This window comes from Helicoverpa zea, chromosome 9 (genome assembly GCF_022581195.2).
Source record: "Helicoverpa zea isolate HzStark_Cry1AcR chromosome 9, ilHelZeax1.1, whole genome shotgun sequence".
In the NCBI taxonomy this organism is placed as follows: domain Eukaryota; kingdom Metazoa; phylum Arthropoda; class Insecta; order Lepidoptera; family Noctuidae; genus Helicoverpa; species Helicoverpa zea.
The window spans coordinates 419,003-442,454 of NC_061460.1; the positions used below are offsets into that span (position 1 = coordinate 419,003).

General features: G+C 35.2%; 1 protein-coding gene across 1 annotated transcript; it reads left to right on the plus strand.

Moving 5' to 3' along the window:
- The first annotated feature begins 1,418 nt into the window (after positions 1–1,418).
- LOC124633311 (ETS homologous factor-like) lies at positions 1,419–20,179 on the plus strand. The gene is made up of 2 exons (XM_047168489.1): positions 1,419–2,394; positions 17,622–20,179. Exons 1-2 carry the CDS (start codon positions 1,469–1,471, stop codon positions 17,857–17,859), a joined length of 1,164 nt encoding a protein of 387 aa, XP_047024445.1. The 5' UTR covers positions 1,419–1,468; the 3' UTR covers positions 17,860–20,179.
- Positions 20,180–23,452: the final 3,273 nt, after the last annotated feature.

The following is a 23,452-nucleotide window of genomic DNA, read 5'->3' on the forward strand; positions in this document are numbered from 1 at the left end:
TAGATAAGTCGCACACACAGATAAGAATAAAATGAAGACCAAATATATATTTTGGTAAAATTTCAAAGCTTGCAAGTTGAATGTCACAAAATCTACCGGTTTATTAATAAACATGTATTTTAAGTCTTAAATTCATAAATATTTTAATTAAAGAATTATTAATGCATTTATTATACACAATAAGACACCGCCTACTTTAACTGCTAAGCACATAGTTGCGCTTCTGAGAAAAACGTGCAGATCAATTTATTAAGAAATATACAGCAAAGATCAAAAGGTGTGGATAGAATTATAATATTAATTGCATACATTGATATTATACTTGTATATATTTATGTATCACCTATTACTATTTATTTCTATCACGATTATAAGAGCAGTAGTGTGTAGCTGCTACGCTTTTTCGTAGCAACCTTTCACCTTTTATCGAGCATGAATATTGGTGAGCGTGAAATGTCGTAGCAGTCTCTGCTACGCGCTACGCATACCTCTGCGTAGCGAATGTCAATATTCCGGTGTTGTAATTACTCGTCAATATTAAGTGCAAACAACATTTGGCCAGCTGTGAATATTTTCCATTCAACTATTTGATTATTGATGTAAAGAATTGTTATACACCTGTCAATATAATTTGGTATCAGCGAACTCTTTTATTTTGCAAAAAAATATATTAGCTGTTAAATGCAGTCAGGTGTTCCACACCTGTTTTTGCATTAGCGGGATTTCCAAAATGAGGCGAGAAAACCCGAACGAGACCGCTACTGTAACACGTTATAATCACTGAATCATAGTTTTAACATTTTATTTGTACGTGATTATCTGCATGTTGTTAATAATATTGTATAATTATTTATTTATTATTAACTACATTTAAGCTGCGGTTAATTAAATTTAATTTCCCCATAATCCACCATGAATTTGCTGTCGATATCTGTAATGTTCGGAAATATCTCTTATCTCATATTATAATCTCCTGTAAGTCACGTTACAGAAACAATTAGCGTTACTGTACTGTGTACATACCACTAACTCTGATAACATCATATTTGGCGCAGCACATTGTTGAACAATTTAAATACACATGTGATATTTCATGATTATACAGATAGTGAAAAAACTTCAGTATCATGTTAACATTAAGATTTTATAGCAATAGCGATCTGACCAGAAGATAAGCTTTATCCTTTATTGTTATTGTCATCTCCGGTCGCGGTTTGCCTTGACGACAACCACTGTTTACATGTAAACAAACATTACATTATGCAAAGCAGCATGGCCTAATAAATCGCAAAAAAAGCGTCCCGAGAGCGCGGCGTTGATTAGCGCGCGGCGGCTGGCCACTGCCCACACAGCGAACGCAGCATGTAAACAAATAGTGCGCCAGTAGCGTGGATATCATAAGCGCGCTCGCCGCCTACATTACCATTCCGCCGCGAACTGCCGGCCGAGCCGCACGTACGTCGCGACAATGATCGATTACGCGCGCCCCCTCTACGACCAAAACATGCCTTGCGATCTCTACTACCCGTCGTCGTCGCCCGCGTCCGCGCGCCTCGATGACTTCCAAGTTTTCAAGAAGGGAACCGCTTCTCATATCTATGGAAACTACTACTCCAACACTTCCTACGATGGGTACGTAGAACCCGAGATCGACAGCGCCATGAATGTGTACCACAACCTGGTCAGCTGTTGCCCGCGGGACAACCGGGACGACTGGAAGTACAAGGTGGTGGACGCCTGGAACGAGGATGACACCGTGTCCTGGATGATAGACACTGCACAATGCATGGGATTTTGTGAAAATGAAATACCGTTCTACAACTTCAGAGTGAAAGGCTTCGAGTTGAGGAGCATGAAGAGAGATGACGTGCTCAACAGGATGTTGCACCCCAGCATCGACCAGGTCACCTCGAGACGGATTGCAGATGCTATCTTTGAAAAGTTACACAATCGCCTCAACGAGGAACTCCGTCAGTCCTCAATTATCAGATACGCAGAATGCGATCCCTACCACAGCCAGGAGTCGGCCAACACAATGCTCGACTTGGACTCTCTGGATCATAAAAACAGACTGTACACCTCCGACTACACTCCCAACGACAGCACCCTGCTGCACCAGACGGACTCGAGCGATGACGCCGAGGATGTGTTCCGCTCCTCAGAGACCGCCTCCCCGGAGTGCTCGTATGGAAGTGATGGAAGCAAGTCTGGAGACGAGGATGACAAAAGGAAAATCTTCAAAAGACCGCCAGGCAGGCCGAAGGGCAGCGGCCGCAAGACATTCAAGCGCCCGAGGAGCGTCTCCGTGCCCGAGTTCTTGAGGAATTTACTGTTGGACTCCAAATACTGCCCATCCATCATCAAGTGGGAGGATCACTCGCAGGGGAAGTTTAGGTGAGTTTTGTAAACATTTGTATATTTTTTGCGCATGATAAGTTATGAGGGAGTTGCAAAAAGTAAGTTGTCGTGACTTGGAGATTTGTTTACTGTGGTCACATCTCGCCGTTTCGCTCATACATTATGTATCACGTCCGAGGCACGTGGAGGCGCACTGGTCAACAATAAGCTATTTTACAGCTAAACTATTGAAGTTGCAATGTGTTCCGTTGATGCTTATTGATCATTAGTTGCAGTTTGTCACTGTACGTCTTAGAATTCTCTTAACAAGTTAATGTTTGGATCGGTGTCAAGTATAATTGTGAACTAGGTGTAACATTTATCTTGTAGATGTAATGTTATCATCCTTTAATTACCATAATGGTCAGTAAACTGCCACCAGAACTCCTTGATTCTAAAGAAGTAAGCTAACATGCAATTATTCATATATTTGTGGCGAGTGATCAAGGCGCGCGTGAAAACTAGCGGGGTCAGGCTGAGCATATGCAGATAACCTGCAGCTCACACACATGTCACAGAAAAACTTATAATTTTCTATCTATTGTCTCACAGTTTTATATTATGTATCCCAAGATTAATCTAAAAATATTAAAAAGTACGTTACGAATAAATATTCTATTCTTGGGACGTGAAAAGTAGCAAAGACTTTTTACAAGAGCGTCCAAAAGAAATGCAATAGCTATTATTTTCAAATTAATATAGAACTTGTTGTGACTTTATAGCCCCTGCTACTTTATTTAGTTTAACAGTCAGTAACGTACTTATATCCTGTAAAAGGACTTCATAAACAAAGAAGATTGCTGCCTGTAAGGCCACCTTGTTATTATTTTTACAGTTTTCTATAACACTTACAAAAGACAACAAGCCAGCGGCCTTGCTTATCTTAGCAGAGGTCATTATTAAGGACCATTTGACACGCGATCGCTGTCAATTAATAAGTAATTAATTGTTACCATCTAATTAGTCTATAAAACGACGTTGATAAATATTTGTTTTTTTCTAACTCAAGTTATAGATTTTGTTGCACTTTTTGATTGTTGGTAAAATTCATATTGCAAGGAGGAGGAAAGTTCGCGATTGTAATGTCAAGATCAGCCTTAATAGCCATTTTACGAGTGTTTTATAGGGCCAGTCACCTCCACCTCACTTACCGCGCAGTTGAGGTATTCGACAATTAAACAGGTGCTAACAGCAATTAGTAGTAGATTGCCGGTATATTTATTCACATGTAGATTTATTAAATTAGAGACTCTTCAATCTTTGTTGCTTTTTGGACGTACTTGACCAATGTTTTGTGTTTGGAGTTCGTTGGCTTTCACACTGAGTACCCATCGCCTTTTAAGGGATCATCCTTATAAATCATCGGTTTAGCAAATATTCTCGAGTCCTTACAATAACTTACTCTGTGGTTTTGTTTGTTGTTTTTATCTGTCGCCTCAACCTTGCCGCGCCGGTTCCACGCTGGCCTCGCTCAATGGTTCACATGTTGCTGATGCAGCTCATTAAAATTCGATCTTATTTGTATAGAGTTTGAGTCTAATTTATCTTATCGTATCTTGTCAAACATTTTACAACTTCATTTATCAATGTATGAATCGCGTTTTGTTTCATTTTGACACTTATTGTTAGCAGTGTTAGTCTTATTTTCCTTTGTATTCAAGTCAGAATGCAATTCGCGTTACAGTGGGAATGTTTCGCTTTACTGCTCAGTTATAATAAATATTCTGAACTAAAGCGTCATAAAATTTAGCATAAATTACTTTGTTGCAAATGATTAACAAATAAAGAACCATTATTTCGAGATGTCCATAATCGTTAAGGTTCATTAAAAAAAAACATTCTCATATTCAGCAGAACTATAGACAAATGGATATAATTTTATAAATTCATTCTTTACGAAAAAATAACGAACTTTCTCCCCTAACATATAAGTTCAGGCGAAAAATTATGAAAAATGAAAGTTCCCACCTTCCCACGCCACTACTACGTAGCAACTGCATAGTTCTGATCTAGCGACTGCATTATGCACTCAAAGGTCGCGGCAATATACAGCGCTATTATCATCAAGTATGACTGAGTGCAGTTTTTATTGCTCTCCGAGTAGAACATCCAACCGGTTTCTATGTAAACTTTAGACTGGGTTTAGGCTTTATTTCCAGTAGAACTTAGGCTATAAATTATAGCTAGACCAATATAGGTGTATAATATGCGGTACGATATTTTCAAGTAAAAAAGGGTAGCTAGAGCCTTGGTGACTGGGTAATATCGGTCAGATAGGCTATATTATGTCAACTGCATCCTTGCAGACTGAAAGCCTTAGAGGCTAGGCTGATGAAATAATAACTTAGGCTTGCTGTTTTAAGTTACTAGGTGTATAATTGACAAGAATGTCCTAGTACATTGAATGCTAACTATTACTAAATACAAACGAACTATAACTAGAACGAGCAATGTAGTGCAATATCTCAGATCTGATATTTTAATTGCTCAGTTCGTTAAATCAGCATCGCTTTCGCCGACAGTGCATTCCAAGCCTTAGTACACGAGTTAATTTTACGTTAATTAATGCTGACTTCATGTTTAATGATCAAATATGTTATTTAATGAAGGTCTCAAATCAAAACATAAAATCTTAGTGTATATTGATTTTTAAATTATCTGCCTAAGACTGTAATTCTTGTCTGTGACTGTGTTAAAGAATACGTGAAAATTTGATAAAAAATGCTAGGGTTACAAAGTAATCCCAATTTTGTCCCTAAACTTCAGTCATTTTAGAACAAAACAAACACACAAAATTACCCAATTACAAAATTAATAAGATTACCTTAATGGCCCTTAAATCTGGCATCCGTTTGAAATCTTAACATCTCAGAGTGCAACCGTTGATAATGTGTGTCAAAGATCAAGCAATGTCTGTCTTGAATGCAGATAAGACATGAAGTACATGTGCTGGGGAATTCCTAGCCACAGTATCTTAACGTGATGCCCATTCACTTGAATGAAATGCTAAGTGCCTTCCAAATTGGCAAGCGAGTATAGTTTACAATTGACAATGTGACTCATGTTGCATTTTATTTGGGGAGTTAGAAATCAGCGGATATTTTAATATAGTGTCTATTTAAAATTTATTATGTCTTGATAAACTAATGTTCTTAATTTCTGAGTCACACACTACTTGAATTTGTATGTAACTATTGCATTCATTTATCTAAATTATTTAGATAAATGTAGATGATCCTTTAATTCGAAGGTACTTATATCTGTTACAATTCGTAATTTAAATCTACTTTGAGCGCCACAATGATCAATGAACCCAATGAAATAATGGAAATGAGCGTGATCGGTTACAATTTATTTTTATCACAAACATAATGAGCTAACTGTGACGTTAATTAAAATGCTCCCAACGTTAACAATTAAGTATGAATTCAATAATTATTGGTTGTTACGAACAAAAAGTGATACGTACAAAGTCAAGAGTTAGAAATAAAAGAGTTTAAAAGATTAGATTGAAGGTTAAAGTAGCAAAGTTTAAGTAATAACATTAATAGGCGGCCGGTGTTAATGTTTATTGGTTCTCGGAGTTTTAGTTTTTGTTAGTGTTATTGTATTATTTCACGACTGTACGTTTTTGCCATCTCGTCGCGACCTCGCAGTTTTTATGTCCCAACACTAGCTTAGTGTTAGGAAGTGAATTCTCGTTAACATGTTAACTCTAAACTTTGCATTCAATGCACTAATTTCATAACAAATCTTGTCAACCCTCACAATTCTGTAAACAATAAACCCACGTCAAAGTATTGTATACTCTATTTTATTTCCACAAAGGGCGATATTCCCGTAAAAATACAAAATTCTTACGCCTTTCCGTTACTCGTGCCAAATTTTTTACTCGTGCCGCGTCGGTAGGTATCACAAAAATGTACCCACTTATAATGGAACGAATTCCGGGAACAGTGCTTTCCCACGCATTTTCCTCGGCGTTTCCCAGAATTTGCCTTCAATAATCAGGAGTACTGCCGAGGTACAGCAAATACGTTGACCCTCTGAGGAGGCGGGATCGGCGGAACGTGTAACGATTTCCTACATGTGGATACTATTAGTGTTGTTAGAAAATTTTGGAAACTTGGAATTAGTATTAGATAATATACTGGATACGTAGGCATTGGACAATCGTGTCCAAAATGCTGTGATAAAAAACCGCAGTCGCATCTCTGACAACTTTTTCGGTGTCCTTAAACGCTGGATTTTTTTGATCAGAAGTTTGGTGTTATTAAGTAAATCCTGGCTGGTACAATGAGGCACACGCGAGGGGTGGCCGGGCCGCAACTAGGGCGCCCCCCGCCTGCACCGGAGTACTATTATAGATTTTTTCTTTTTCTTTCGGGGTTGCTACGCACCGCCAAGGCCGGTGCGAGCTTCCGGTTACTTCGGGATACACGTGGACGGTTCGCCTATTTTTATCGATAAAATACCAGAAGAAAAATGTTTTGCTTATTTTTCCCGAGGTACTTATTAATTTAGAGGTCTGAGGGATGCTGTAATTGGATAGGGGGATTTATTCAATAGATAACGCATTTTTTTGAGTTAAGTTACAAAATATAACTTAATCTTACTTTGTTGAAGTTTCAGTGAAGTTTAAAGAAGTTGGGATTACTTTTTAGATAATTAGATTTCAGCTCTGAGCTGTAAGTTAAAACTACGCAAAGCTTGTCAAGTGTCGATCTTAGCTTCAATCACTTAAATACTTTTACGCAAAAGTTATAGGTAGAGCATTCATAATAGGAGAAATATTGTAACTTTGAAACTTTTATTTGTTTCATTACACAATGAGATTACATCTTTATGGTTGTCAACTTAAAGACGATTCAGTTTCATCACACACAGTACCTAGTGTAAAACAAAACCTTTTAGCAGAAACAGCAAAGTGCTCAGAAACACAACATAACACAGATACTACAAAAAACCCAATTGCAGTACCATTCGACAAAGAGTGGCGTATTTACGCAGCAGCCCTGACCGTTGCCATGGCAACGTTCCCGGGAAGCCTACAGTCACGTGTCGCGGGAACTTGTTTCCGCTTTTCGCGTTTTTCTTTTTCTCTCGTTCCACGCGCATTTTTTCTCCCACCCCCCACTCTCGGGGGAGGTTTACTCGTGCAGCCTCCCTCGGCCCCGACAGCTCGTGTACGCGACTTAATTGCGTCTGTGAGTGTGGTCCAGAGAAATTAGAGCGCGTGTAACTTCGCTACAGAGAATTCTTTTTTCGAATTATTTGGCGGTATTTTTTGTTTTTCTTTTATTTTTGTTTTTTTTTTGGTTGTGTTTAAATTTGTGTTGGTAAAGATTAGCATGGTTGATACAATTTTTTTTAAATAAGATTTTCTACTTTTGACACTTTGATTAATAGGTTTCACTTGTATTCTGACATCATAGTTATATTAAATACATACAAATATATAACGGTATAGCACTTATGTAGTATTCAATTTTTCCTTAAAGAGTTGGTTAAAGGTAACAATAGTTGATAAATATTTTTTTGTATTAAATACATTAGTTATCGGGTCAGCTAATGAGCAGAAGAAAAAATATAACTACTTAGTTACGTGTAAAATAAACGAAGTTTTTTCTACCTAATTAAATCATCAGTACCAAATTTGGCGTTCACTGATAAACCCTTTTAATGACCAACTTTAAAGTAAAATTATATTTCTTATCGAGGAGTACAATTAAATTAGTTTTTTAACAATAAAAAAACTATAACGAGAGGTCGTAAAGGCTGTGACCCATATGTGTTAAGATAAGCTCTAATCTTTTGACCTTGTTACAAAACTAAGCGCTGTTTACACGTCGGAGTTCCAGGCCAATTAGTGAACAATATTATTGTGTTTACACCACTAATTAATATTATATAGGTATCTGCACCTAAGTAATAGTCCAACATATAAATATAGGAAACGAGCATAAATATTATTATTTCAATTAAATAATGTGGGCAATTAGCAACAACGTGGATACATAAATACAATACCAAAATCGTTACAAATACTGGTAATACTCTAAATAACAATGACATAATACGATAAAATGTCTAAATATATGCAGATAAATGATCTGTAAAACTGATTACAACATACATATTTATCATTGATTTTTCCCCCACGCTCACTAGATATTAAATACCAAATCATTATTATATAACTAAATATAACTTAGGGATAGGACACATTGCATTGTTCTTATTTTAGATTGTATTGAATTTTAGATATTGTTTTCAATATCCCACAAATACCAACATGCGATATTATTAGAAAAAAGATAAAATAAATAAAAAAAATATGCAAAGAGAAAAAACCATTCAAAACAATGTTGCACCAAGCGGCGTCTAGTCATTCATTACTCTGTGCCCGGTTTGCACCAAATTCCCTGTAACATTTCTTTTTCGTGAAAATCTATTTATAACTAGGGCAGCTTCGTGCCACCTACTCCTTCTATTATGTACCTTAAGAACATATACATAAGGCGCCATTTCGCATGTACCAGGGTCCATGGTGCGTATATATGTATTTTTTCTCATAGTGGCTCTATTATATTGATTAGTAAGTCTCCCTTCTTCCGGGGAGGCCAGTGTCTTTTGCAAGATTTTTTTCTTTCGCTATGTCTTTGTTTTTACGCTACTGTTTTGGTAGTAAATGAGTATTTACTTGAGCTCAAGTAGAAAGGGTTGTGTTGTTCCTTTTAACATAATTACTGGGTGGGCTTCGAGAGTCCTGCATAGTCTTAAGGAATGGAAAAATCTTGGGAAATTAGGAGATTTTGTTGACCTACTCTGGTCGCTATGTCATGTAGAGTTTCATTAGAAAAGTCAAAACTTTTCTTTTGAAGACTAATTGTTATTGTTTCAATCGCTGAAAATATATGGAAATAAGTACATTTAACTAAAAAGCCGTACTTTTTGACAGCACCTAGACGTTAACAAAACTACACAAAAGCTTCAATAAATCTTCTATAATAAATAAATAAATTCGCATGATCCTTAGATAAGTACGGTGTTATGAGTGAAAGTTAGAGAATCGCAGAGCTTCCACGTGTAACTTACTTACGTGCCACCCACCTTACAGTGAAAGGCAAAATCATATAAAATGCGGTTGAAAAAACTGTGTTAAAAACACCAATAAAAATCTATGTTTGTTTCTAATTATGATATGCTTTTTTGTATTGTTAATTGATTTTGTTGCTAAGTGTTTGTGTATATTTCGTCAGTTAATAAATCAACGCAATTGGTTTTTACCAATTAAAAAAAAAAAACTATTTTATTACTTAAGCATAATGCAATCAGTGCTTAATGATAACCCCATTGACAAAACATTAAACCATATTATGATACAATTTTGCACTCTCACCCACGATTTCTTAAAACCGACTCGTAGATACAAGCATTTTGCACGATGGGAATCCCCCGCGGCCGATTCACGCACACACACGTAACCCACCCACACATACACACCTGTCGAATGTACGTGCACCTGCGGTGACGTGTGCCACAGGCAGTTATGCAAATCAACTTCATTAATAATGACTAGCTTTTTATAACTGTTTAATAAATTACGTAACACCAAATATGTGTTGATTTAATTTAATGAGGAAAATGGCCTGAGAAAATTTAGATCGTAAAAATTGTGAGTCATATCTATTGCATGTGGATTAGCTAGCAAGGAATTGTTGCAATTAAACAGTCGTGTGCAAATACTTGCAATGTATGAAGTCAAGTTATGTAATTTATTTATTATGTTTGTTTACTGTGTACAAGGACTTCCAAGAAATATCACTACAATGTATAAAAATCCACACGTTGCTCTTGATAAGTATGCTTATTAACAATCGCGATAAAGTCATCACGGATTAACGAACCAAGATTATAATTTAATTTATCAAAATGTCACCTGTACAGATGTTTTATCTACGTTTTATGCTACATTTTTCGTTACCTTTTCTTATGAAATTCGGTGCAACCAAGCGGAACAGTCTGTAGGCATGTTGAGTTGTGCTCCATTGCTTTTTACGATTCGAAACTGTGAGGCAAGGTGGGGGACATCCTATCTTTGCCAAAATTCATGTTTATCCGTTACCTACGAAGCCGCGACGGCGCGTGCGCACTTCTCCCACACAAAGTGACGTCTACACTGGAGTATATTTGTAGATATATTTCGCGGGTCAATGTGACCGCTCACTAGTAGTTAATTAATTTTAAGAAAAAACTGCTTGTTTACACTGATTACACATTAAATCGTTGTTTTTCAAACATATAGATACCACCTTATCTACCTACCTATGTCAATAATGAATCATGCGCAACTAAATGATTAGCGCTTCTATTTTTTTGTTAATTTGACAAGGTTCTCATGGCCTGACGAGATTAACAAGTAGTTTTTGAACGAAAAACCTGTTTGAAGTCTTGTGACTTTTAAAACCTGTACAGATTAGTGTTAAAACGTGTTCTTAGAATTGAAATCAAAACAATAAGTTGTAAATTAAATGGCGATAAGTGTTATAGTAAACATTGCTGCAGGTACACTAATGTCATGCCCGTTCATTGAAGCATTGCTCTTTATGTCAAGTACGTAAGTGCGATATTGACAACACCTACTCAACAGGATTTTTTCCAATTAATTCCGCAAGTCAACACACAACAAAATGTCAGTTAACTAAAAAAATGCGACTTAACCACGGTTATGACGCGACTTTACTGCAAAAATACGGGTCACGATATAAATACCGTTCACTATAGCAATTAAAGTGGCGATGTCTGTCCGACGGCGCGCCAGAGCGAGACAGCTTGAGGAAAACGTGAAATAAAATAGTAAACACAACGATATCGGTATCATCGCTATCAGAATACTTTGGAATCGAACGATCAGAGATTATGCGGCAACGTCACTCGCGACCTGTTTTCACGGTGACAAATTACCAACCAAATCTCGGTTTATCAGCTCATGTAATAGATGTAATCTTTAGACCTTTAGCTTAGGTCAGGGCGCACTTTATCCTCCATTGAAAAAGTAAAAAAAATGCTATAAACAGTGTTTTATGTGATAAAACAATGACGCAAGCGCATTCAAGGTGGATATGTAAAAAAATAGAAGCACGTGAGCGCTGAGCGAATTTTAAAACAGTTGCCGAGCGTTCCATTACTGAAACTATTTACTACGTGGTAATAGTACGACATACAAGTACCATGGATATTTGTACACAATATTATATTTTACACTTGTAATTGTGCCCGAATCTATGTGTGCGTGGCACAGGTGTTGATCAATCTAATTTGCATTTTCTCGGAAGTTATCTGAATGGCCAGTTTAAAGCATCCGTTTCGTTCAGTTATTGTATTTCATTATGCTAATTAGTACCTATGTTAATAACAAATTCACATCACGATTTATATCACCTAAACGTTTTAAATTTTCAATATTTGTCCAGTTTTTTTGGAAGTTTCTGAGAAGTAGTTCTAGTTTTTTAGTTTTTTTGATGTTGGTGTGACGTCAATGAGCTTGAAAGACGTTTTTTTAATTGGCCGGTGTATTCTGTTATTTTCCATTGCATCTATTCAAGATTTTGAATACCGATAACCTTATCAACTCTAATCAGGAAAATGAATTAGTAATGAATTAATTTTCTAGATTTTTTTAATAAGACCTTTGTGAGCGACTGTAGCTGAACCAACAGACATATCACGACATGTTTTCAGTTATCATGCGGTTTTAAATTGATTGAAAGAGGCACAACAAATATACTATTGTTAACATAATTGACACACTGAGAGCTTTCTTTCCTTTCATAACTTTTTTTCAAGTTTTTAATAGGCTTTTTCTGAAGAACATTTGCTAAGATTGTCTTTCGATTAGTGTGAGAGATAGGAATCAAGATGAAGGCCATTCAAAAAAGAAAATAACCACAAAAAAGAAATCGCACAGTTCTTGAAGATCTCTTGTTTACGAACGCAGCTACACACAATACCTGGAACGCATTAATTCAGACACGTTGAGAATTTAAAACAATCGTACGGTACTCCGCAGCAAATGAAATTTAACTTAAAACACTACGGAATAGAGTCTCAAATAGTTTGCTGATCTCGAACGCAATGTGTAGAGCTCCTTGCCAAAAATTTCCACCACAACTTTTAACTAATGTCTTTAGAATGTTGCAATGAAACAGCTTTTACTACGCTTTAGTAAATAAATAACAGTATTCTGGAAATTCTATCTAAGGAGTTAGTTGAATTCAAAGGTGATTTCAAACTTTAAAGATAAAACAACAGATAAAAGAGTTAGGAATACAGATGTAACACACTAATTAGAAAAACAAAAACCAACATGGCCGTCCTAGATACACCTAATTATGATTACGCAAATACTTCTAAAAAATAATAAAACATTACTCAATACAGACAACTAAAAAGGAAATCAAAAATCGCAAGCCATGAGATGACTTCACAATTAATCGTTTATAACCAAAAACTTCGAATTTGATACACAAGGTGTTAAAGACAATATTGGTAAACTTAATTCTTCAATAGGATTTGAAGTTGTAAGGCTATTGAGTCATAACTCGCAAAAGGTAAAGATTGCAACAATTCTGTGAAATGATAAGATAAAGCTTTGCGATAGATAAATCGAATCAAAGAGGTTTATCCTGCTATTTTCAAACGATAACTATTTCATTCACAAATAAATGAGGAAAGGAAACAAAAAATTGGAACTGCAAAAGTAAAATATAACTCACATGACAATGTAAAATATTAACTAGAAACTAATTTCAATAACGAAACAGCCCATTACGACCATGCAAATAAACTAAGCAAACAACCGAATATATTAGAGTATTCACTCTGATTTAAACTGTAAATATGTACACAAAAGAATTTTATTCAGATGTCACGTCCAACAGAGATTGTTCGATAACCCTAACGATTCAAGTCGTTAAGCATACTGATAAGGCTGCTATCAGTTATCTACAAGTTAGGCCCTATGATAAACGTTGGTTCTATTAATGAACTAGTTAAGCTTAAACTTTCATCAATATTGATCTCGATAACTAAATATGTAGAACACGAAACTAAGGCATGAGAAAAAAAATTGCTTATAAAATTGTAGGATTAATTTTCACCTTTTTTATTCGATTTAATATACTGTGTGCAATAAAAAACCTGTCAATAAATTCTCTCGACTTTGTAGGACATCACTATGCGTCAGCTTAGTCAAAGCCACAAGAGCATTGACGCGTTGGGTTTCAAGAACACTACAGTAATAACAGTTTTATTGCTAATCAATTGCAATAGCTTACCTACACCACGTACCAGAACCTAAGTTATGATCTTCTCTTTAGATTTTATAATTTCTTCTGCATGATTACCAAAAACTTATGATATAGACTTTTGAATCTCATACACAGCAAATAATCGTACTTTATCACCACAATAACTCATTTTGAGATACTTAACTTTTTCTAAAATATTTTTTATAACCTTCAATAAACTTAAAATGGAATAACAAACCCATAAACATTAATAACGAAATATTAATCCAACTTGCCAAAGTTGCTTGTAAGCTTTTTATTTCACAGTTCAAAAACCAAAATGAAAACCGGTCGACACAACTGGATTCTTATTTAATGTGATTTTGAAAAACGACTTTTCATATACATTGTCGTTATGTTGCTAAGATAATTTACTTACTTAGTATCACGCAAGGTTTTTTTACGGCTCAAAAAGAGTTCTTTTTTGAAACCACAATAATTATTTTCACGAATTCTATTAACACTTCACAAATAAGGTATCAAGAATCGTGTGCACTTTACTTATTAATCTTGACATCAAGATCGGTTCGTCCCCGCGGGTATGTCCCTCTGGTTACAGATGTGAGACAGTAAAACAAATTCGCAGGTAACTACTATGTGCACGCATATATTTGCATACTAAACGCACCATTTGTCACTGTGACAAACTCTGTCAAGGCTACCCTCAGTAGCTGCACCAATAAGTAACGATCAAAACATACATAATCTGTAACACTATGACTAGGTAACAAATTCAGTAGGTGTTACAATTTAAGTGTAAGGTCATTTTCGTTCGGCAAAATGTTGTAGAAATTTCTAGAAAAAGGGCCGTTACCATATAAAGTTAAGGAGGATAGAGAGAAAGTTCGCGTGTGATGGCATGTTGTCAAAACATCAGATGACATGTAGTGATTGTAAGAGGCTGGGCTTCTGAGTTCCGCTGCAGCGATAAGAGATTTGATAGGAGCTGGTAGTTTATATTGTAAAACATTTTTGAATATAAAAGATTATATATTTATTTCTTATAGCTTTAAATCTTCGTTTAAGTTTTCGTTTCATCTCATTAGATATCAGATCTATTGTCAGCTGGGTAAAGAACATTTTGGAGTTAAACTTCTCCCTTTCTATTTTCGCTAAGTGGGGATGATATTTGAATTATACAAAACATTGGCTAATACGCAGCAAAACTGTACACAATTTGTACCAACACATCATGTACAAACCCCTAATTTGCATACAGAGCAACAAAGGACGAGCCATCAGATAACTTTTGGTATAAAAAATAATAAAAAAACCAAAGGAGGTCTCACCGAAACTTGTTTACGAAAGTCAGAGTCACGTTTTGTAAGTTTACTTGTACGGGGGGGATCCTTCAGAGAGGGTCAAACAGGTTAGTGTTTACATATAAACATACACCATGCATGTACCTATGTACCTGTGCGTTATTCAAGTCCAAATGACTCTTAAATTGACCAAATTGTCGGTCCCTGTTTCGGCACAGCATGATTCTGCGAAATCATTTTGCAGTGGGCACTACTTCGAAATGCATTTTCGACACTTAAAATCGGCATTTTTATATGCTTCATTACAAAGTGAGGTTGTTTTTTATAACTTCGTCAGGACGTTTATTATCATGTACAAAAGCTGCAGTCAGGCTCGTGTCTCGTGATGTCTCAATATCATTGCCAGTAACATCTCGGATGATGTTGAGTATTTTCACCGTAGGTTTGGTATCCATGCGTGTCACGTAGGGTCACACTCGATCCTTGGCCCAACTGATGCAGCGATACAACACAAGGCCGCCCGCCGGCCTCGTTCGTACGCAACGAGCATCCAAATTCGTATGAATCACATTTTTTATAGTTCATACCACGCTTATACAAGGTTAATGATATAATACACTTGTTGGTTTTTCGAAATGACATCCCATTGTTTAAAAAAACAACAAGAAAATGTCTTGAAGAAGCAGTAAATCTTTCTACGTCGTTCGTATCATTCCAGTTCGTGATCATGATGAATATTCCGAGTAGCAACGACTTTTAAAACTAATGATTGTTATTGAACACGGCAACATGTCTGACAAATTGATACGATTAAGTGTTCACGATAAATATGCACCTGCATTTCCTGTTCTGTCTAGGCAGATAATTACAGCTTACAATATTTGACCAACAAAATGTGAAGCTGTTTGATGCTGTAAAACGTGGTGCTTCACATAATCTGTTGCCAACAAAGAGTTAGGTACATCCACTATCTTCTCGGATAAACAATAAGTACTAAAGAGGCGGAGCGATGATTAGATTACAAAAAACACAAAAGTAAATTGGCCAATAAACTTCAAACAGCAATGTCGGAAGCGAAACAAATGATCAGTTATTATCAGCTAAGGTTCGGTGTGGCAATCGATCAGGATGTGGCATTGTGACCCAATGACAGTCCGCTGTTGGAGAGAAAAAACGCAATTATAGCAGATGAGTCGAACAAAAAACGGCTTCGGACACGCCATGCCAATGCCACGGCTGTCTACCAACAGTTTTATGGCGAACTATAAAATAGACGCTAACACGTAATTCCCTTTGCGATATCGAATGGTTCAATCATTTGCATTCGACCTAGACTCTCAATGTTAAACGCTGTTAAACGCTAAAGGAAAGTTATAAATAGAACTTTTTTTGCAGTAGATATACCCATGATTGGAGTCGATGAACTGCTAGAACAGTTGGCTAGCGATACCATTCTAATAAATATCTTGGGAAAACACACCAAGAAAAATATTCTTATCTTATGCAAAGAATTAAATATCAATTTGTCACTTGAACAATAAACTGTTAAGGTAAACACTAATGTTAATATCAGTAGTCAATACTAATGGACGTAATGATTAGAAGCCATCACACAGATGCTCATTTGTCACCACGTATAGTTGGGCGAGCGCATCGCTGTGATGCAGTGCCTTAGCTCAGTCGTGTGGTGTATTTATATTAGATCTGCGTGGCGTCTACATTGTCCGGCCGGCCGGCGGCTCCTCGTCACGTTCGCTAACTATGCCGATAATGACTGCAACAAGATATCCTTGACTCTGCACACAATTATCTGGACACTTTGCATCAGAACTTGACACGGTTGCTTATACACATACTTTTATGCTACAGCAACTATACAAGTCTAACCAATAAAGGCTGAGAATCCATTTAATGAGCATTAAATTATATGACGAGCTGTGTTATTATCGTTTCCAGTTGAACTTGACTTGATTATAATTGTTTATTCATCGATGTTATATAAGTACTTGTTGATTTTCTAATAAAAATAGTTAGAATTCAATAAAATAACGTAAAAATGCATTTGATTTCACAACTGTGGGCTGAATGAAATTGAGGTTGCAGTTAGGACCTTGGGCTGAGTGTCAAAGGTTTATGATGATTTAGTTTCTCGAATGAGGCTCACGTACATACAAAGGCTGGTCTGCGACCCTCAGCGACACACTTCCGAGGAGTGCAGTCAGTCAGGGTGTCGTGCGCCGGCTGATAATTAAAAACACAGTAACTCCTTCCAAGTTCAGCCATGAATCACAGTAGCCGACACTGAAGATAATATTGTATTTAATAATTGCATTTCCAAGGAATTAACTGACGTGGCCTACGATTAACCGACCTTATAGATGAAATGAAACGATGCAAACCATAAAAGCACAATAAACCTTCAGAACAAGATTTAGAACATAAAAATGTCCGCGTTATACCGTTTTACTGTTGTTATATGAACCTATTCAACTATAAGAGCTCACACAATAACACAGAGCACGTGTCTCATGACAACGTTGCAGATGCATTATTCAAAGCGCATTTGGTTAACATAAATCGAATTAGACTAACAAAGCGTTTTTCTTTACAGGTTCGTGAAGCCAGATGAGGTGGCGAAACTGTGGGGCCACATGAAGCAGAACGAGAACATGACCTTCGAGAAGTTCAGCCGCGCCATGAGGTACCACTACCGGCAGATGGTGCTGGTGTCCGTGCCCACCGCGCGCCTCGTCTACCAGTTCGGTCACAAGGGACCTGACTTCAAGACCGACAACCCCAACTTCGTCAAAGTCAAATCAGAAAACCTCAGCGATTTGTCATATTCTTAGTTTAACTTAAGTAAAACCTAGGCTTAATTTGTTGAAAGTCGATGCTCAGAGTAAGATAAACAGTGATATGTCGATGGTTACGTATAGTAGAATCTTGTCCTTGGAAGTTGTCGTTTAAGGAGGATTTCGAAAATACAGTAAATAGTATGTAAGTCTAAGAAAAGTCGTTGATATTTGATCAGAATTTGAAGATCAGTAGATAATTGTGAAAAATGTTTGTTAATATTTTGAGAAGATAAGTCTACCCAAAAAATGTCAATTGATTTTTCCAAAAAATCGTCGATTCATCCAAGGGCAGTATTGAATGAAATGAATAGTTATAATCAGATAATTGAAGAGAAATGGGATCACCTCCAACGTTAACCTGATGCTCAAATGATGGTCCTGTTGGAATGGTGTCATGGCTGTCGGTTTCATGCTCATCTTTATTTATGATTTTTTATTGGGTCAGCTCTTTCAAAACGAATTCTTGATGTTTCTAGAACTATGATAATCATGAGATTTGCTCCCTTTAGTAAATAATATTTGAATACTAGACATTTTGAGAAATTGTTACTTAAAAAAATAAATATTAAATTAACGAATGTTATGCTTCCTCTCTGTTGTAAATTAATATAAAAAAATCTTATCGTGTCAAATTGGAGGTGGTCTCAAAGTTAAGTGTTTTTGAAAAGTTATATGAATGTAATTAGCTAAGATAGGCTCAATGTTCGAATGGGAATAGTTTCAATGGTTGTACTCGTGGATGTTGGATCAATTATAGTTGGATATTGGTTGGATACCGATTGGTTGGATTGTCCCGTCAATTAACTCGTACCGACACCTTGGTACGTCCATATTATTTTTTTAAGTAATTTTATTAGTATTTTATTCTCGATGTACGTTTGTACTGTCGAACAAAAATTTTGATGGTTGTTTACGTAGTAACATTACGAATTTTTGATAAAGTATTTTTAATTGTTGTTACCGTATGATACGTGTGTGTAATACTTAGTGTGTTATGATAATGCGAACATTCCAATTAATTTATATAACTAGTGTTAAGTTGTTTAGTGTCCAGTTACTTTAATTAATATTAAGCATGTTTCGAGTTGCCATATGTATTGTATACGTAAAACGATAATGTACTTAATTTCATAGTTTCTTTAAATGTATGTCATTTCGCGAACTCTAACGTTTTATGATAGTATTTCATCTCTAATTGTAATTAAAATAAATTTTATACTGTTATTTAAAATTCCTGTCTCTGTGTTAGTAAAAATTAAAAAAAAACTTAATCGTAAAAAAATGTGCGTTCGTGCAAAGAAAAATAAAATGACAAAAAGATCTGCAGGCCAAAGATTAGTTTTGATGGAAAAGAGTTTTGTTTTATTATAAGAATTTAAAGTAAATTACATATTTTTGACAATTTAATTTTAATATTTAGTAGTATTTAAGTTTGCGACTCTCAGGCACACGCTGTGATGTAAGATAAAATTAATCATTTGTTTCTGTAAATAGTTCCTTTCAGCAATCATCACTAACACTCCAGTCTCACGTTGTTATGTAGATAGCCACATATTTTTATTATCTATACAAAAAATATGATATACGTAATATATACATTTTCCTTCTTCCTCAAAAACTAATATATTTATTAAAGTACAGATTACAGATAAATATTGATAAGATTGATTTGATGATACTTTACTTGTGTATTATAATATGAAGCGCCAGTACAAAGCCGTGTCTTAGTAGAACAACGATTTTAACTCTCTTACAATAATATTACATAGTTTGTTCTTTTTGAATTTATTAAGATCTAAGTTATGGCTAGTCTATGGAAGTAAAGTTTGATATTCTATGTGACTTCACTTTGGGAAGTATTTTGCATACACTTTTTTTATTACTTTACATTATTTTGACGCATTTCTTTTCATTAATTGTGTGTAGAAATAATTTTATTGGCTGATATAGATTTCACGGGCCATTTATGAAATTAATAAGATTGTTGGTACAAAGATCACGAATTTTTAAATACTTGTCAATTGGCTATTGAATCTATATCGGCCTTTATTATTTGGGTTTCTCAAAGTTGGGTCACGTTGATAGTTTTTGAGCTATAAAGGTGCATAATTCCAGTTTTTAAGTATTTATAGGTGTTAATCATTTTGTTTCGTATTATGTTCATAATTATATTTTAAGATATTTTTTCTTTAATTTTTAAATTGCTCTAGACGTATAATTATCGTGCAATTGATAAAAGACAGATTTTATGTATTATTTCGTAATAATTATATGAAAATAAGAAGAGAAATATACGATTTATGAATGTGAATTATATTATTGTTTTATTAACCCTCTAACACAAAATACGCATGTATGATTTTGCACTTTTGAATTTTGAACAATTTTGAGGCAATCATCAATTTTGACTCATTTTTTGGTATTCCGTACCCATATACCTAAACCAAGTTTCTTAAATTCGGGAATCAATTAAATGACTGTTAAAATACTTAGATAAACAAAGTTAGTAACAAGCACATACCTATCACCGAATTATTTATAAACATTATACATATATTGCAACCCTTGCGAGATTCAACCCTCGTGCACCGGGGGTAAAACCTCAAAATTTCAACTAAGCAACTGATAAAACTGAACTGAATTTTTCCCCAAATATATTATAAATTAAACCAAAACTTCCTTGAATTCACTGAGGAATATGTATAACAGAAACTACATAATATTTAATAATAGGTATGAACTCGTTATCCTACTCTGAAACAATTTTAATTGGCTCAATAATTATTATTTATGAGACGTAAAACCCGTATTAATTAATATGTGGTATACAACACATAGCATTTGCATGTTTTCGGGAATTTCTGAAACCACAGATACGTTACAGACGTCATTACTTCAGTAGCTAGTTATTGTTCATTCTTCCTTATATATTGAAATTTTATAGTTACACAGAATTCAAATGTTAGTAACTCTATTATATGCTTATGTAAGTATGCTAAATTAATCCTGCGGTATCGCCCGAGACGAGGTGGATCATCTTTAATCTATCATTGCACATTTTAAAAAAAAATCTGTGACTCTTTCAGCAGTGACACTTTTTCTAATAAGCGGCATTGCGGGCAAAAGTTGTCAATAAGGTAACAAACATTTGCTTTTATGGTTTTCCTCGCATAACCTGAAGGATAGACCTGCAAAAATAGCATAACATCTTAAATTCCTTTTATAATTAAATATGCTTAATTTCACCCAAATCAGTACCTACTGTCGTTATCTTAGTCGAACAAACATACAAAAATTCACATTCGTCATATTAGTGAGGAAAGTAACAACGGTTAGTTGTATCACGTTACAGTAACGTGTAAATCATCAAATATGGCCGCCACGATGACAGTTTAACTAATGTGGACGATTTGATTCATATCAGGAACAAAAAAGAAATTTTGCACTCAGGTTTTTACGCAAATATAGATATTGATAATTCTTATTGATACGTATCTATATATAGCTACCTAATTATTAGGGTTCCGTACCTGGGGGCAAAACGGACACTCTTACTAAGACTTCACTGTCCGCCTGTCCGTCAGGCTGTCCAGCAGGCTGTATCTCATGAATCGTGATAGTTTGACAGTTCTATTCGCAGATGATGTATTATGGTTGCCACTAGAAAAACAAATAAAAACTACTAGGTGTTCAAAACTTGAATAAAATGAATATTTTAGAGGGCTGCTATACAACAAAGGATATTCTTGATATTGTATAAAATTAATATATTTTTTATAATAACTAATATTAACTACTATTTTTTATTTAATATATTGATAATAACACGGAACCCTTCGCGCACGAGTCCGACGCTTGGCCGATTTTTAGGCTTAGTAAGATATGATAGCAAAAACAAGAAAATCGTTAGATAAAAAGTTAATTATCTTAAATAAAGGTTAAAGCCGTTGTTTTACATAATGCTAAGTAAATATTTTTATGTAATAAACTGATAACCCCACACGTGTGGGTTATTCCAGCCCAGATCAAGATGTTTTTAGTTTTTCTTTTAAGATTTTAGTGTATTTTCCAGCACCTGATACCGAGCTGTATTTTAAAATCGTAATATATGACGTTGGGATGGCGAACACTATAAATATTATTTAATATCAACCTGTCTAGCCTTTTTTGGGTATTTTGGGTCCAAATTTCGGTATAACCAGATGCATGTAATATCCAAAACAAATGCATATCTGTCTTTGAAATACACCAGGCAGTTTACAGGGTGAACCTTAGATAGCACTGGTTGTATTCAAAAAATTTTAATATAGTGAGCTGAATTACTGGCCTGTGCCATAGAAGTTCTAATAATATCTAAGTCTGGGCCATCGTTCCGTAGAAAAATCTATAGAAAGTTGCCAGTGGACACACATTGTCGACAACATTGTCAACAGTCGTAGTTGGCTGCGTTTAGTGACCCGTCCGTCTTAGGTTAGAGATCTCTTATTTTGTGCTAGGTGCTTAAGTTTTTATTTACAGAAGATCTTTAATATTAATTTTAGTCTGACAACGCCATCGGCTGGGAAATAGCAAAAGTTGGTTAAAATTTTGCTACTCGGCAATAGATGGCGCTTTTGCTAAGTTAATTTAGTTCCACAACACTTTTATAGATGGCGCTTATGAAGAAAGGGTCATCGGTTTTTAACGTTATATAGCTGGTGTATTTCCTAGCTTTGGATGTATGTAATTATCTAGCCTAACTTTTGTCATATAAAATCCAAACTTTTGAAAAAAGGATATTACAAAATATCTGATTATTTAAATGATAAAAAAGCTTGGGAATGAGCTGCTCGCTTAGTGAGTGATATCTTTTCAAATGCCTGTGTATTGTTACTTTTGACATTTAAATATATATTATCATCAGATAACATTTTATTAATGACATTGTTTATTGACATTTATATACTATAATTGTATTTTTTTTTTATTATTATTGTGAATGTGAGTATCGTGTATGCGAGAAACATTATATATTCTTATAACATAAATACTGTCTGGCGGGTTTGAGTATTTTTGAATGGCCTACGCAAATGTTCTGCAGATCTGGTATCGTCGTGTGACAGGTCGTTGAGCTCCCTAAGATATGGTTTGAGCTACACGACGACTGATGCATGCGTGCCGTCTGTTGGGACTGGTCAGCTCCAGCCTGATGTGGCTCTTTCCTCAAAAGGCCATTCGAGACCGCGTACATGGTGACACTCACACATGATATTACTTGATTTATAACATGTTTGGACTTTAAAAGAGACTATGACCCTTGAGTTTGTTTCGGCGTTTCTTCTCAGGGATCAGTCAGTTAGGAAATGCCGACCTCAGCGTTCTTAAAATGACGTGTAAAAGTGATGTAATGTCCAACTTGCAAAATAAACGATTTCATTTCATTTCATTTCGATTTCATTTCATTTCATTTCATTTCATAGTGGGAGTAGAGCAGTCCTTGATTACAACTTATTGGCAAGATGCATCACAGAGTATAAACTTCACTGTATATTTCATCTTAATAAAACCATTTGCACATTGTAAAAGATTTAAATAAAAACTCAAAAAG

Excerpts from the sequence above, each read along its gene's own strand:
- LOC124633311 (XM_047168489.1), top strand. The coding sequence starts at position 1,469 with ATGATCGATTACGCGCGCCCCCTCTACGACCAAAACATGCCTTGCGAT. Across the intron at positions 2,395-17,621 it reads CACTCGCAGGGGAAGTTTAG|GTTCGTGAAGCCAGATGAGG; the intron begins GTGAGTTTTGTA and ends TTTTCTTTACAG.